General features: G+C 38.6%; 1 protein-coding gene across 1 annotated transcript in view; it reads right to left on the bottom strand.

Annotated features, from left to right (window-relative positions):
* The window catches only part of sv2a (synaptic vesicle glycoprotein 2A), an 885,655-nt gene that overhangs the window by 756,202 nt on the left and 111,683 nt on the right, over positions 1–17,770 (bottom strand). The window contains exons 3-5 of the mRNA XM_028794012.2: positions 5,420–5,600; positions 4,415–4,566; positions 1,559–1,692 (exon numbers count right to left, since the gene is read on the bottom strand). Coding sequence (XP_028649845.2) covers positions 1,559–1,692; positions 4,415–4,566; positions 5,420–5,600 — 467 coding nt within the window. The remainder of the gene's footprint in view (positions 1–1,558; positions 1,693–4,414; positions 4,567–5,419; positions 5,601–17,770) is intronic.

Here is a 17,770-nt window from a genome sequence, read left to right as displayed (position 1 = left end):
TAAGTGAGTATCAGATGGGGGAGGGTCAGTCATAGTAACTGACCTTTTTAATAGTTTAAGAACAAAAAAATACTAAAATTTTAATATATTATTATCGACCGTGCTTGTCCATTTATTAGAATGGATTTCTGCCTTACATTGTCTGCAAAATTAAGCTTCAGCTCTCTGCAGTCATGGCTAGGATAGACAGGTTTGAAAATTGATGGATCTAATATTATGTATTGTACATTTGAAAGAGGGCATTAAATAACACAAACAGAGAGGGAGGCCTGATACCAGCTGTCACTGAAATGATGAGATTTTGCTCCTCCCTATGACGCATAAACCAGGATCACTTTAAACACAGACAATGCCGACAGTACATTCTAGTACCATCCAAAGCGGACCCATAAATGCTGAAACAGCAGTCACTTGATTTTCCACTGCCTTCACAGGAGGGTTAGGCTTGAGAAAAGGCAATTTAAAGTCAGGTAAAGCGTGCTAATAATGTAACTTTCAGATAAGTAATAACATGATTGCAGCGAAAGGATACTCCTGTAACCTTCTTGACACAGATAAGCTTTCAATTTGCCATTCAGCAGCTTGCCAACATAAATAGTACTTTTGCTATTCTTGCCAGTAGATTTTATTGTCTTTATTAAATTATGTGTGCCTCAACATAAAGCGACACATAGCTTACACTTCACAATTGCCTATTATGGAGGCAGTGCAGCTCTCACCCTAGAGGAACCTCCCAAAACATTGCCCACCAACTTCTGGTTTAAGTAATCAAGTTGGGGTGTGTTGCCATTTCAGCATTCTAGCATTAATATAATGGCTAAGTGACCATACAGCATACCACTGTCCCCTGAGTGTTCCCAGATCTTCAGGCAACGGTTCAACATCCACATCAGCTGGCTATGAGCTCTGTTGGCTGCTCATCACAATACTATTTCCTTTTCAAGGTTTCTTTTACTTTTGGTTTGTTTTATTTTTTTATGACAGCTTGCGGTTCTGACCAGCCACATATACTGTACTACCTGTGCCAAGCCCCTATAGTCCAAGTTTTGTTATCTTGTATCCCTATTACAGTATTTGTTTAGTTGAGACCATACCACTGCCCAGACTTGGCCTCCTAGTGCACCTTTCTGCCTTTATCCCACTCCTTCTGCCAATACAATTCTGCCTACAACAGAATGTAATGAATAAGGACAAGACTGCAACATAACAGCAACTTCTTCTTCATCTTTAAAAAGTAAACATAATATTGAACATGTTTTGTTAAATCAGATTGAGATTTAATAATAACTAAGAGATTGGTCAGAAAGAAAGCCAGAAACTACAGTAACTCCTGGAAAAATATTGGCAAGTGATTGCTCAAAAGAACAAAAAAACAAAACACTTTTTTGTTACACAGCAAGTAAGATTTAAAAGTAGACACTTATTTCCTAAGCCCTTATCCACTGTACCTCACACCCTTGAAAAGTGATGACAAATAAAATGCAGTTGTTGATAAGATAAATGCTACGTACATTAACCTAGCTTTTCTCTAAGTAGATGACATAAAAAGATTACTGACCTCCAGGAAGAATCGAGGGCTCTCAGGCATGGAGGTGAGAGCTGCAATGGCAAACACCGAAGGGAAGGCGCAGACCAATACAAATACCCGCCAACTGTGGAACTGGTATGCTGACCCCATTGCAAAGCTCCAGCCTGCACACACATAAAATAAGGAGGTGATTGCACAAGCAGGCCTGCTTTTAGTATTATTATTAATAATAATAATGAACAACTGCATCATTATTCAACAAAAGTCTTTGTCTTAATTGTTTTGGGGTAATTTCCAAGGAAGACAATGTTGTGCACAAAACCAAATGTACTGTAGTTCTAACAGCAGCTTCAATGGGACTACTAAATTAGAATTACTGAAGGTAGTTTTGTTTCTCCACTTTGGATTAGATTATGGTGTTTATTTCCTAAATGGTAGCCAGTCTATGAGTTGACACACCTCAGAATGATGGCTTCTAATTAAAATTTAATTGTTCATACTTGTATCTACTTATAAGAAATTTGATTATTGATGTTAGTCATTTTAAAAGAGGCACTATGACTCAAAGAATGGTCTGAAGAATAAGACCGATAGCACTGACAATTGTAAGACGACAATAAAATCAAAGCACAGCATTCTCAGACCTATGTAAATAAATTTATGGCCACGAGTAGTGGAGTTTATCCCAGCATTGGGTCCTAATTCACTGCCATTCATGCACACAGGACCTGTTTTTCACCAATTAACCTACCAAACACAGCTTTGAGATGAGGGAGAAAAATGCCTGCGGATATAGGGAGAAATATAGACACAGACCATATGGGAAATTTGAACCCAGATCCATGAAGCAGCAGCACTAACTACTGCACCACCATGCCAATAACCACAAACTAAGGAAACATGCTAATTTAATCACAATAGTAAGCAAGGATCTGTCCAGTTGAGGTAGTTAGATTATTTATGGTCATATATATATATACAGTACTGTGCAAAAGTTTTAGGCAGGTGTGAAAAAATGCTGTAAACAAAGAATGCTTTCAGAAATATAAATAATGATTGTTTATTGTTATCAATTTACAAAATGCAAAGTGAGCGAACAAAACAAAAATCTAAATCAAATCAATATTTGGTGTTACTACCTTTTGCCTTCAAACCAGCATCAATTCTTATAGGTACACTTGCACAAAGTCAGGGATTTTGCAGAATTAAAGTCAGGTGTCTGATCAACCAATTATATCAAACAGGTGCTAATGATCATCAATGTCACACGTAGGTCGAAACACAGTCATTAACTGAAACAGAAACAGCTGTGTAGGAGGCTTAAAACTGGGTGAGGAACAGTCAAACTCTGCTACCAAGGTAAGGTTGTGGAAGACAGTTTCATGTCATGGCAAGATTGAGCACAGCAACAAGACACAAGGTAGTTATACTGCATCAGCAAGGTCTCTCCCAGACAAAGATTTCAAAGCAGACTGGGGTTTCAAGATGTGCTGTTCAAGCTCTTTTGAAGAAGCACAAAGAAACGGGCAACGTTGAGGATCGTAGACGCAGTGGTCAGCCAAGGAAACTTAGTGCAGCAGATGAAAGACACATCAAGCTTATTACCCTTCGAAATCGGAAGATGTCCAGCAGTGCCATCAGCTCAGAACTGGCAGAAACCAGTGGGACCCAGGTACACCCATCTACTGTCCGGAGAAGTCTGGCCAGAAGTGGTCTTCATGGAAGAGTTGCAGCCAAAAAGCCATACCTTCGACGTGGAAACAAGGTAAAGCGACTCAAGTATGCACGAAAACATAGGAACTGGGGTGCAGAAAAATGGCAGCAGGTGCTCTGGACTGATGAGTCAAAATTTGAAATATTTGGTTGTAGCAGAAGGCAGTTTATTCGTCAAAGGGCTGGAGAGCAGTACAATGAGTGTCTGCAGGCAACAGTGAAGCATGGTGGAGGTTCCTTGAACGTTTGGGGCTGCATTTCTGCAAATGGAGTTGGAGATTTGGTCAGGATTAATGGTGTTCTCAATGCTGAGAAATACAGGCAGATACTTATCCATCATGCAATACCATCAGGGAGGCATATGATTGGCCCCAAATTTATTCTGCAGCAGGACAACGACCCCAAACATACAGCCAAAGTCATTAAGAACTATCTTCAGCGTAAAGAAGAACAAGAAGTCCTGGAAGTGATGGTATGGCCCCCACAGAGCCCTGATCTGACATCATCGAGTGTGTCTGGGATTACATGAAGAGACAGAAGGATGTGAGGAAGCCTACATCCACAGAAGATCTGGTTAGTTCTCCAAGATATTGGAACAACCTACCAGCCGAGTTCCTTCAAAAACTGTGTGCAAGTGTACCTAGAAGAATTGGTGCTGTTTTGAAGGCAAAGGGTGGTCACACCAAATATTGATTTGATTTAGATTTCTCTTTTGTTCATTCACTGTATTTTGTTGATTGATGAAAATAAATGATTAACACTTCCATTTTTGAAAGAATTCTTTGTTTTTCACACCTGCCTAAAATCTGCCTACTTTTGCACAGTACTGTATATATATATATATATATATATATATATATATATATATATATATATATATAAGCATCTATTTGTTCTCAAAACTGTTTTTTGTTTAATCTAGTCTCATAGGATGTGCAAGGCAAGGAATCAGCTGAGTTGCTCACACAACACACAGACACCCACTCAATTTGAGATTAATGCAAATCATCAAATAATGTCAAATCCCTATGTCTTTTAATGTAGAAGGAAACCAATTAAAAGTCAGCAAAAAGTCCTGAGGACTGAGACTAAAAGTATGATCCTTGAGCTGTAAGGCAACTGTAGTCATCAGTGCTAATAGGTTTTGTATTTATGTTAGTCTTCTGTCCTTACCATAGTGTGGGATGATGGCCCAGGCCATAGCTGAAGCATAGATTCCTCCTATCATCCAGAACATGCACAGCCAGCTAAGATGTTCCCCTCTCTTTTCTTGAGCAAGGAACTCGGAAAAGTATGAGAAAACAATAGGAATGGAACCTCCAATGCTGCGAAGAAAGGAAAGAATAACTCAGCAAAAAACAAAAGCTTCATAAAGAGCCTTAATTAGGAGTGGTAATTGATATTTAATTTCTCACATCTGTATCTACTCATCAGAAATGTGATTATTGATGCAAACAGAAATCTAACAAAGTAGGCTTTTGTATTTTTGGAGGAGCTGATTCAACAAAACAGAAATATAAGCTTGCTAACAAGCTGGAGGCAAAGACTACAGATAAGATGAGAATGCTTTATCTAGCCTGAGGTCATCAGTGGAGTCCTACTGAGATGATTTCGGCCCATAACTGTAAGCATGAAATATGATAAATCAGACTTTACACCAAACTGGGGGGTTGAGGGAGTTTAAGGGGACAAACTGTGAAACCTTAAAGAAGCACAAGACGGTCACTAGACAGACACTCTACAAAAAGTTGGAAACAACTTGTTGAAAATGGATATAAAATCTGCTAAAATAATTACCCTTCCAGTAATAACTGATTGCCACCAAAACCTTAAATATCGCTCACATCGGAGCATTAGTAAATGACGACAGACACACCTTCAGACTTTTTTCTTACGAGTTCTTTACAATGATTTATGTGCGACTCAGCATTCTCAGACAAATTGACTACTTTCATATATTTATTATTTTGGGAGTTTTATTAATAGAAATATCAGCACTGCACAATGACTTACTGTACTGTATATACAATAATTTATCCATCTGCTCTCTTGCAATTTTCACTTGATCTTTTTATTTTATTTTATACATACATTTAGTTTAATGCTCTGCCTGATTTATTGCTCTTAATTGTCCTTGCACTATAGTCCAAACCTTAAATTTTTTAAAAATTTGATTACCCGACTCCAGACAAAAGTCGGCAGAAAAGGAAGGTGCTGTAGCCTTGCACAAAAGACGAGAAGAATGCAAAGACACTGTTGATGGAGAGAGAGATGAGCAGACATTGTCTCCTGCCAATCCGGTCTGCCAGTCCACCCCACAGAAAGGCACCCACCATCATGCCAAGGTAAACAATCAAACCTGCAGTCAAAGAGAAAACACAAACTTGAATATCACAATGATCCATGTCACAGTAACAAAAACAAGAAATGTGTCACTGAAGGGTCATTTATAATCTGTGACACTTTTTATGCCAAATTAGGAAACCCAGACATGCACGATAATTTTAACAAGAAATGTTTCAGAGCACCAAGCTAAGAAAGGCACATATTGAAGAAACTTAAAAAGGGAGCTATTTTACCCAAATGTTAAATATGAAAATATCTCACTGTTCATTTTACAAGACGGTGGTTCCTGTTAACATAATGATGCCATTACATGGACTAATAAAACAAAAACGGCAAACAAAATGTGAGCTGAACGACTTCTGGCCTGTCGCTCTGACATCACATGTGATAAAGACCATGGAGCGGCTGCTGCTTCACCACCTAAGGCCACAGGTCCGCCACGCCCTCAACCCTCTGCAGTTCACATACCAGGAGAAGGTGGGAGCGGAGGATGCCATCATCTATATGCTACACCGATCCCTCTCCCACTTGGACAGAGGCAGTGGTGCTGTAAGAATTATGTTTCTGGACTTCTCTAGCGCCTTCAACACCATCCAACCTCTGCTCCTTAGGGACAAGCTGACAGAGATGGGAGTAGATTCATACCTGGTGGCATGGATCGTGGACTGTCTTAAAGACAGACCTCAGTATGTGCGTCTCGGGAACTGCAGGTCTGACATTGTGGTCAGCAACACAGGAGCGCCGCAGGGGATTGAACTTTCTCCTGTCCTGTTCGGCCTACATACATCGGACTTCCAATACAACTCGGAGTCCTGCCACGTGCAAAAGTTCGCTGACGACACTGCTTTCGTGGGCTGCATCAGGAGTGGGTAGGAGGAGGAGTATAGGAACCTAATCAAGGACTTTGTTAAATGGTGTGACTCAAACCACCTACAACTGAACACCAGCAAAACCAAAGAGCTGGTGGTGGATTTTTGCAGAGGGTGCAGACCTATAAATACCTGGGAGTGCAGCTGGATGATAAATTGTACTGGATTGCCAATACTGATGCTCTGTGTAAGAAAGGACAGAGCTGACTATACTTCCTTAGAAGGCTGGTGTCCTTCAACATCTGCAATAAGATGCTGCAGATTTTCTATCAGATGGTTGTGGTGAGCGCCCTCTTCTACGCGGTGGTCTGCTGGGGAGGCAGCATAAACAAGACGGACGCCTCATGCCTGGACAAACTGGTGAGGAAGGCAGGCTCTATTGTAGGCATGGAGCTGGACAGTTTGACATACGTGGCAGAGCGACAGGCACTGAGCAGGCTCCTGTCAATCATGGAGAATTCACTGCATCCATTAAACAGTGTCATCTCTAGACAGAGGAGCAGCTTCAGCGACAGACTGCTGTCACTGTCCTGCTCCACTGACAGACTGAAGAGATCGTTCCTCCCTCACACTATACAACTCTTCAATTCCACCTGGGGGGGTAAACGTTAAAATTATTCAAAGTTATTGTCTGTCTGTATACCTGCATTGTTATCACTCTTTAATTTAATATTGTTCTTTATCAGTATGCTGCTGCTGGAGTATGTGAATTTCCCCTTGGGATTAATAAAGTATCTATCTATCTATCTATCTATCTATCTATCTATCTATCTATCTATCTATCTATCTATCTATCTATCTATCTATCTATCTATCTATCTATCTATCTATCTATCTATCTATCTATCTATCTAACAATTTAACAGATTTTCTGTTTGTGATTTTGTGATTCTAAGTGTTAGTATCTTACTTTTCTGCATTTTTTCCTAATTAATATTTATACTATATATATATATATATATATATATCTGCGGTGGGTTGGCACCCTGCCCGGGATTGGTTCCCTGCCTTGTGCCCTGTGTTGGCTGGGATTGGCTCCAGCAGACCCCCGTGACCCTGTGTTCAGATTCAGCGGGTTGGAAAATGGATGGATGGATGGATGGATATATATATATACATGTATATTGCTTTGTTGTAACATAGTAGCTTTTCACATGCTTATAACGAAATGGTTGCAGAACACAAGGTATTTACAGGAACACCTTGAAGGAACCTGAATAAGTGCAAGATGACACCTTATCACATTATACCAGATAAAAAAACAAAAATATTTTAGGCTGATATTCCATTCAAGGCTGTCTCTAAGCTGCTGAGATAAGCAAAGTGTATCGCCTCAACTAAAACCCTTGGATGCTGAACTGGATTAAGCAGGTTCAGAAATCGGCAGATAGATGAATGAATGAAAAAAATATGTGAGTCTAGACATGTTTGTTTTACAGAATGTGTTCATCTTTTATTTTGAATACAGTACAGTACTCAGCAAATTTGTTGCGCATGCTGTTCACTTTCTGTTGCTGCATACATTTTTTCACTCTGACCCAGATACCTTCTTTGCCCACAATTCTCAGCTGGAAATTGATAAGAGGTGCTTCTGCACCTGCTGCCTTATAAATTTGCTCAGGCCATTTCATGCTACAGCCTCATATACACACATATCTGTACATATTCTATACCTTGAATAATAATTGTGGAATACTTGAAGGCAAGAATCACTTAGGAATTTTTAAATGTAAAGGATTATATATGTTTAAAGGTGCTGAAGCATGGTACGTTTGAATGTATAAAGTTCTTTTTGTTTAAACTATATAACTATGAAAACATTGTAAAATGTCAGGGAGTGTGTAATAGATTCTGATTTTAAAAACTGATGGTCTCGTTTTACTAAATACAGCAATAATAATTGGTTTATTGACGATGTAATTGTTCCCTTGAATGTCTTCATAATTATACTGTTGTAAGTGAACATTTCGTAAACTACTAACATAGATCAAAACAACAGCATGTATAGAAAATAAAGGAATGGATCCTTTTCATTTGTATAATCTGTTAAACTGAGCAGACAAAGTAGATTTAATGGGTAGGGCATTCAAATCCCAATACGGCTGTTCAGTGTTACGTACATTAATTGATCTTTCCCATTAATAGCTGAGATTGTGTTCTGCTGCATTACAGGTACATTTATACTGTTGAGTGCAGGTCTCAGGTCTTGCTAGCAGTCAGAATTTTAGAAACAATTGTGTTTTATTTTTAATTTTCTTCATTTTTACTGTATTGAGTAACTAATTTGTGGCATCATATGTGTCACCATTTTGCTGGTAAATCTATCTTTATTACTGTGTACACTTTGTAAGGTATTTTTGTGTTTAATATTGTGTTTGTTTAGTATGTCATTTTGTTTTTTAATTTAACTTTTTAGTTTTACATTTATATGGTATAATTGAAAGTGTGATTTAGATGAATGCCTACCAAGTGCCGCACACCATGAAACTCCTCTACTTCTGCCATATTGCTGCATTTTGTGTAGCTCCGGCATCTTGGGTACGACATTCCTTATACTGCACATTTAAGGAAGGCGTATTCTTTTCTAGAAACAGTTTTGAGGTTTATCAAAGGGAGGTATCACTAATCATACTCAGAACTTAAAAACTGAATAAAAACTCTATTTGACTGTCTGTTTTGTGATGCAAGTGTTCAACTACTAGGGGAAAACAAGGCCAAGGTTTTGAAAAGGAACAGAAGATGAGGAAGTGCAGCAGTTTGTTCATCCTTTTAGGTAATAATCACAATTTTTGCCTCCTGGCTATCTATTTTTGGTTCGGGGATGACATCAAGTGCCAACTATTTTACCAAAAGTTACACTGCTACCCTTAGTTGTACTCACAAACGTTCCCTTATGACATATGCAAAGACTTTGGAAGGAGGCAGAAACCAGTGAAGCCACCCTTGCTTGGCTAGCCATGGAAAGGAAATCTTATTCTTAATCTACTCTGTATGCTTTCCTCCATTCTATATGTTCCATTTAGGGGTTTCTATATAGACAATGTGAATGTACCCTTTGAACTAATACAGCAGAATTGTATGAGCATTTGAGTGATGCCATACCAGCCCTGAATACTCAAAGCAGCTTGGCTGGGCCATAGCACACTCTTGTTCTGCCTGCTCTTTCATTCAAGCCGTCCTGTTCTTATTGTGTGTTGATGCAGTGGACTGTTGATAAACCTCTAGCATTTTGCTAAAACAAATAGAAAGATATCTACATTTTTGTGATACTGGAACAAACATATTTTCTAGAATGCCAAAGTATTGTTATGAAAAACAAAATCCATAGGGCTAACCACAAGTGAAGTCAAAACAAGAATTTCCAGGAGGCATTAAAATTACAAAAATATTAGCAGAACTGAAACACAAAACTATAAACTGAATCAAAAAGTGGACAACTTTGAGTCATTTACCAGAATTCCTCACACTATGAGCTCCTATGACTAATACTATTCAAGGTTAAAATCCGTAATTTTGGATAGACAGCTGAATCATTACACTGAGTTTTATGGTGTGAGCTTTGTAATTTATGTGCAATGCCTCTGTTCAAGGTTTACATCCGTAATTTCAATTGGAAGTTGAATCATAACACAAGAGTTTTGTAGCAGAGGTTTCATGATTTTATGCACAGTGATTCTGAAAGGCATTTGTTACGAACAATGCAGTTCATTCCATCAACTCACCAACAAAATCCTGAGCCTTGTAAATGGCATCTTTCTCAAACTAAACAAATAATCCAAAACAAACATACGGTTATGCTCCTTAAAAATAAAACACTTAGAATATTTATAACAAATAAACAGGAAAAATGTAAGACAAAAATATTTTTTCAGTGAGATGTCTGAGATTTATTGAATCTTAACAACTGAACTTATTGTTATTAGGATCGGCTACATGTTAAACGTTAATTTTAAGAATATTTACAACAAATGAGCAGAATAAAATCTAAGACAAAAACATTTCTTCAGCGAGACGGTTGTCCAAGGTTTACTGATTCCTATCAAGTGATTTTGATAACAAGTAGTAATGAACTTATTGTTCTTAACATCAGCTACATGTTAAGTATGTTTACTTCTAAGCTTGAAGTCCTGGCACTGTTTGCTGAGATTAGAGAAATTACAGTGAACAACCTTTTTATTTTCTAAAGCAAATACCTTCCCAAAAAGTTTTACAAATCACAGGTATATATTCCAGGTATTCATACGTGTATCTGTTTTTATAGTTGGAACCCAGCAGGTAAAGTGACTTTTTAAGGCAACACAATGAGCTGAAGGAGACATGTTGTTTAGAGCCCAGCTCCTTCACCACTCACATATAAAGCATATTTAGAAGGTTTTTTTTTCACAACTAAAAAGAATCAGTAATAATACATCACTGAAATGATTTTCTGGCAAAATGCTGAGAGTAGCAGAGAAAGCTATAAAATGTTTCAAGGCTGAATGATGAGATACACCTTCATCTGTTGGGGCTTCTTTCTCTGTTACCTTTAAATATATGCCTTCTTCGTATTTAAAACCCTGTTTAAAACGATCAATTGTGCATGGTATTTATTCCAGCAATTTCCTTTTCATGTGCTGCAAAATCCACATCTATTTAATTTTTGTGTTTCCAAGCAACAGATTAAGATAAAAATTTATCAAGCTTGTATTTTTTTACACGTCAGTTTCCTAGCAACTGATGAAGCCAACACATTATACTCTGTCGTTCATTTCTTTGCCTACAGGACAGAAAAAAATGATTCCCCTTGTTGCTGAGCATAACTGCGTTGACATTTACAATGTGCTTGACAGCCTTCTTCAAGCTATGATGTGAACACGCCATGAAAAAAGTCATGTGATCTGAGGCGGCGCCCTAGTGAGCACTAGAGTAGCAGTCTCTTTTCATTGTAGCTGAGTTCTTGTCGCTGAATAATGTCCTTCATTAAAACTGTTAGATGATTTTAATATTCTGAGATTCACTCTAACATGGAAGGGGGTGAAGGTTTCATAAACTAATAAATAACATAGTGCAAGTAGATTCTGAAATAATTATGCTAATCGGTATCTTAAATTCCTGCCATCACTTTCACCTCTTTGTTCAATGGCATGGAAGGTCCTAAGGTACTTGAATTTAAATCACAAAGTTGCAAGTTTAATTGCTACCTCTGCTGCATTATGTGACCCCGGGCAACTCGGGTCTCCTGCCTGTTGTAAAAATACGTACAACCAAACAAGCTACACTTTTGTGCATCTAATGGGCATTACCATTGGGCTTGTTTGTTAGTATCAGTGTTTCAACATGGCATATATATCCTTGTACGTTCTCTTGCAATGCTGTACTATCTTGTATTTAGATTGAGCAGAGAGGGCTCCTCTCCCCTCTTTTGTCTGCTGTGAGGAGATGTACAGGTGCCAATTATTATACGCGGCACGACCACGCATTGCCTATGCAGGAATGATGAATTACACATAATCAAACAGCATGTGGAGTTGAGCACCGTGTAGAGCTTCTTCATTAGGCTGAATGAGTCAGCATAAAACTGTGACAGATCTCTGTGCTTCAAAAGAATCACTGTCATGCATTTTTAGAATGACAGCAACAATAATAATAACAGTATGAAAGGATTAGAAAGCTATAAGCAATTTTGAACAACAGTCACACAGCTAAGAAGATGCAAATTTGTATTATTAATTAAAAGGAAGAATTATAGTGTATACATAATTATTTTCAATCTTTTAAAGCTACTGATAGATAGATAGATAGATAGATAGATAGATAGATAGATAGATAGATAGATATTTGTCTCCGGGGGGAAGATTGGCATTTTATAGAAGCTCTTTAAATAAATAAATACATAAATATATAAAAATATATAGATAAATATATATATATATATATATAAATATATATAACCATATATTTACTTTAACATGCCCTTCTCATAACTTCACTGTAATTTAAATCCTGATAATCTGTATATCCAATTCATTATAATAACTATTCATGGTGGCTCTAAAATCTGTACTAACCCCTACTCTCTCTTCTGTTTTCTTTTTCGGTGTCCTTTTGGTGGTGGCGCAAGCCATCTACCCAAAGCACCATGATGTTCCAAATATGATGGATGGACTAAAAGCCAGAAGTCTGTATGACCATCAGCATCAAGTGACTCTGTGAGAACCCTAACTACAAAGAGGACTATTTCATTTATGTTAGGTAGAATGCCCTGAGGGGACTGGGTGGTCTCATGGCCTGAAACCCCTACAGATTTTTTTTTTTCTCCAGCTTTCTGGAGTTTTTTTTTGCTTTTTCTGTCCACCCTGGCCATCGGACTTTACTCCTTTTCTATGTTAACTAATGTTGTCTTATTTTAATTTCTTCTTTTGTCTTTTATTTTTCTTTTCTTCATTATGTAAAGCACTTTCAGCTACTTTTTGTATGAAAATGTGCTATATAAATAAATGTTGTTGTTGTTGTTGATATACAGTGCATCCGGAAAGTATTCACAGCGCATCACTTTTTCCACATTTTGTTATGTTACAGCCTTATTCCAAAATGGATTAAATTCATTTTTTTCCTCAGAATTCTACACACAACACCCCATAATGACAACATGAAAAATCAGTTGATTGGACATGATTTGGAAAGGCACACACCTGTCTATATAAGGTCCCACAGTTGACAGTTCATGTCAGAGCACAAACCAAGCATGAAGTCAAAGGAATTATCTGTAGACCTCCGAGACAGGATTGTCTCGAGGCACAAATCTGGGGAAGGTTACAGAAACATTTCTGCTGCTTTGAAGGTCCAAATGAGCACAGTGGCCTCCATCATCCGTAAGTGGAAAAAGTTCAAAACCACCAGGACTCTTCCTAGAGCTGGCCGGCCATCTAAACTGAGCAATCGGGGGAGAAGGGCCTCAGTCAGGGAGGTGACCAAGAACCCGATGGTCACTCTGTCAGAGCTCCAGAGGTCCTCTGTGGAGAGAGGAGAACCTTCCAGAAGGACAACCATCTCTGCAGCAATCCACCAATCAGGCCTGTATGGTAGAATGTCCAGACGGAAGCCACTCCTTAGTAAAAGGCACATGGCAGCCCGCCTGGAGTTTGCCAAAAGGCACCTGAAGGACTCTCAGACCATGAGAAAGAAAATTCTCTGGTCTGATGAGACAAAGATTGAACTCTTTGGTGTGAATGCCAGGCGTCACGTTTGGATGAAAACAGGCACCGCTCATCACCAGGCCAATACCATCCCTACAGTGAAGCATGGTGGTGGCAGCATCATGCTGTGGGGATGTTTTTCAGTGGCAGGAACTGGGAGACTAGTCAGGATAAAGGGAAAGATGACTGCAGCAATGTACAGAGACATCCTGGATGAAAACCTGCTCCAGAGCGCTCTTGACCTCAGACCTGGACGATGGTTCATCTTTCAGCAAGACAACGACCCTAAGCACACAGCCAAGATATCAAAGGAGTGGCTTCAGAACAACTCTGTGAATGTCCTTGAGTGGCCCAGCCAGAGCCCAGACTTGAATCCAATTGAACATCTCTGGAGAGATCTTAAAATAGCTGTGCACCAACGCTTCCCATCAAACCTGATGGAGCTTGAGAGGTGCTGCAAAGAGGAATGAGCAAAACTGGCCAAGGATAGGTGTGCCAAGCTTGTGGCATCATATTCAAAAAACTTGAGGCTGTAATTGCTGCCAAAGGTGCATCAACAAAGTATTGAGCAAAGACTGTGAATACTTATGTTCATGTGATTTCTCAGCTTTTTATTTTTAATAAATTTGCAAAAACCTCAAGTAAACTTTTTTCACGTTGTCATTATGGGGTGTTGTGTGTAGAATTCTGAGGTAAAAATGAATTTAATCCATTTTGGAATAAGGCTGTAACATAACAAAATGTGGAAAAAGTGATGGGTGAAACATGTGTCGCGTACTCTTTGTTTTATTTGACAGTAAACTATGCAACATTCCATGATCTGCTTCTCGCAACTGAAAGAGGGCACCATGGCGGATGTTTGCTGAATGGCAGACCAACCACAAGCGTTACTTGGTAGGTAACCACCAACACAATTTAGGTCGTCAAGACTCAGACTACGAATGCAATGAATATATATATATATATATATATATATATATATATATATATATATATATATATATATATATATACAGTGGTGTGAAAAACTATTTGCCCCCTTCCTGATTTCTTATTCTTTTGCATGTTTGTCACACAACATGTTTCTGATCATCAAACACATTTAACCATTAGTCAAATATAACACAAGTAAACACAAAATGCGGTTTTTATTATTTAGGGAGAAAAAAAATCCAAACCTACATGGCCCTGTGTGAAAAAGTAATTGCCCCTTGTTAAAAAATAACCTAACTGTGGTGTATCACACCTGAGTTCAATTTCCGTAGCCACCCCCAGGCCTGATTACTGCCACACCTGTTTCAATCAAGAAATCACTTAAATAGGAGCTGCCTGACACGGAGAAGTAGACCAAAAGCACCTCAAAAGCTAGACATCATGCCAAGATCCAAAGAAATTCAGGAACAAATGAGAACAGAAGTAATTGAGATCTATCAGTCTGGTAAAGGTTATAAAGCCATTTCTAAAGCTTTGGGACTCCAGCGAACCACAGTGAGAGCCATTATCCACAAATGGCAAAAACATGGAACAGTGGTGAACCTTCCCAGGAGTGGCCGGCCGACCAAAATTACCCCAAGAGCGCAGAGACGACTCATCCGAGAGGTCACAAAAGACCCCAGGACAACGTCTAAAGAACTGCAGGCCTCACTTGCCTCAATTAAGGTCAGTGTTCACGACTCCACCATAAGAAAGAGACTGGGCAAAAACGGCCTGCATGGCAGATTTCCAGGACGCAAACCACTGTTAAGCAAAAAGAACATTAGGGCTCGTCTCAATTTTGCTAAGAAACATCTCAATGATTGCCAAGACTTTTGGGAAAATACCTTGTGGACTGATGAGACAAAAGTTGAACTTTTTGGAAGGCAAATGTCCCGTTACATCTGGCGTAAAAGGAACACAGCATTTCAGAAAAAGAACATCATACCAACAGTAAAATATGGTGGTGGTAGTGTGATGGTCTGGGGTTGTTTTGCTGCTTCAGGACCTGGAAGGCTTGCTGTGATAGATGGAACCATGAATTCTACTGTCTACCAAAAAATCCTGAAGGAGAATGTCCGGCCATCTGTTCGTCAACTCAAGCTGAAGCGATCTTGGGTGCTGCAACAGGACAATGACCCAAAACACACCAGCAAATCCACCTCTGAATGGCTGAAGAAAAACAAAATGAAGACTTTGGAGTGGCCTAGTCAAAGTCCTGACCTGAATCCAATTGAGATGCTATGGCATGACCTTAAAAAGGCGGTTCATGCTAGAAAACCCTCAAATAAAGCTGAATTACAACAATTTTGCAAAGATGAGTGGGCCAAAATTCCTCCAGAGTGCTGTAAAAGACTCATTGCAAGTTATCGCAAACGCTTGATTGCAGTTATTGCTGCTAAGGGTGGCCCAACCAGTTATTAGGTTCAGGGGGCAATTACTTTTTCACACAGGGCCATGTAGGTTTGGATTTTTTTTTTCTCCCTAAATAATAAAAACCACCATTTACAAACTGCATTTTGTGTTTACTTGTGTTATATTTGACTAATGGTTAAATGTGTTTGATGATCAGAAACATTTTGTGTGACAAACATGCAAAAGAATAAGAAATCAGGAAGGGGGCAAATAGTTTTTCACACCACTGTATATATATATATATATATATAGGTGATTCAAAATTATGCTAACACTAATGGTATGCTTATGTATATACTTATATACAATTTTTATGGACAATTTATGTGCCACATGTGGTACATGTGTTGAACATGATGGTGAACAGGTTGAGACATTCCTGTAAATCATCTTGCACATATGAAGTATGTTTTTTGAATAAATTGTTTCCGCTATTCAAATGTTAACATAATTTTGACTCACCCTGTGTATATCTATCTATTATAAAAAGAAATCCTGTCCCCTGTCCTGATAGTCTACGATACGTGATCTTTCTCGGAAGATAATTTAAAGACCCGCGAGACTAAAGAGACCTGCCATGGTGCATCTCACGGGAACATAGAACGAGAGTCTTCCAAGACACACCCTACTTACAAGCAATATAAAAAAAACAAATCAGTAGTGTAAAGGCAGTCATGCAGCACACACAGCTCCAGGGCTCAGTGCATATAAAGTGTATAAGGTCAATACGGTAGAAATGAAATGAATAGGGTAGAAATGAAACATCAATGATTAAACGAAGAAGAAAGAAAAGCGTGGAGAACAGAGACCCAAAAGCGTTGGACAGAAAAAAGAGCAAAAAAGAATAATCGAGGTGCAAATTCAGAAAATAAAGAAAGTAATTATCAGCTCGGAACAAGTGGACTTGAAAAAAAAGCACGTCCAATCCGGCTCAGAATTAAATGACAGTGAGTAAAAGACAAAGTAGAACTTCATAGAGATGTTTACAAACGTTGACGCTAAACACATGCAGAGCAGGTTAGAGACTATGAAACCAGTGAAATTAGAAAGGCTCAAAAAAAAAAATGTTGGCACTATACACATGCGGAGAAAGTTAAAGTATAAAATATAAAAAAGTAAAGATCGCAGTAGCGCAAACAAACAAACTGCCTCATTTAACTATGCATCTGTCTAACTTTGGTTTTGCACAATAATAGATAGATAGATAGATAGATAGATAGATAGATAGATAGATAGATAGATAGATAGATAGATAGATAGATAGATAGATAGATAGATAGATAGATAGATAGATAGATAGATAGATAGATAGATAGATAGATAGATAGATAGATACTTTATTAATCCCAAGGGGAAATTCACATACTCCAGCAGCACCTTACTGATACAAAAAACAATATTAAATTAAAGATTAATAATAATGCAGGTAAAAACAAACAATAACTTTATATAATGTTAACGTTTACCCCCCCGGTGGAATTGAAGAGTCACATAGTTTGGGGGAGGAACAATCTTCTCAGTCTGTCAGTGGAGCAGGACAGTGACAGCAGTCACTGAAGCTGCTCCTCTGTCTGGAGATGACACTGTTTAGTGGATGCAGTGGATTTTCCATAAATGATAGGAGCCTGCTCAGCACCCGTCGCTCTGCCACAGATGTCAAACTGTCCAGCTCCATGCCAACAATAGAGCCTGCCTTCCTCACCAGTTTGTCCAGGCGTGAGGCATCTTTCTTCTTAATGCTGCCTCCCCAG

This window comes from Erpetoichthys calabaricus, chromosome 2, assembly GCF_900747795.2.
Source record: "Erpetoichthys calabaricus chromosome 2, fErpCal1.3, whole genome shotgun sequence".
NCBI classification, from domain to species: Eukaryota; Metazoa; Chordata; class Cladistia; order Polypteriformes; family Polypteridae; genus Erpetoichthys; species Erpetoichthys calabaricus.
Note: the sequence above shows the minus strand (reverse complement) of the source record. Positions and strands in the feature narration are given on the sequence as shown.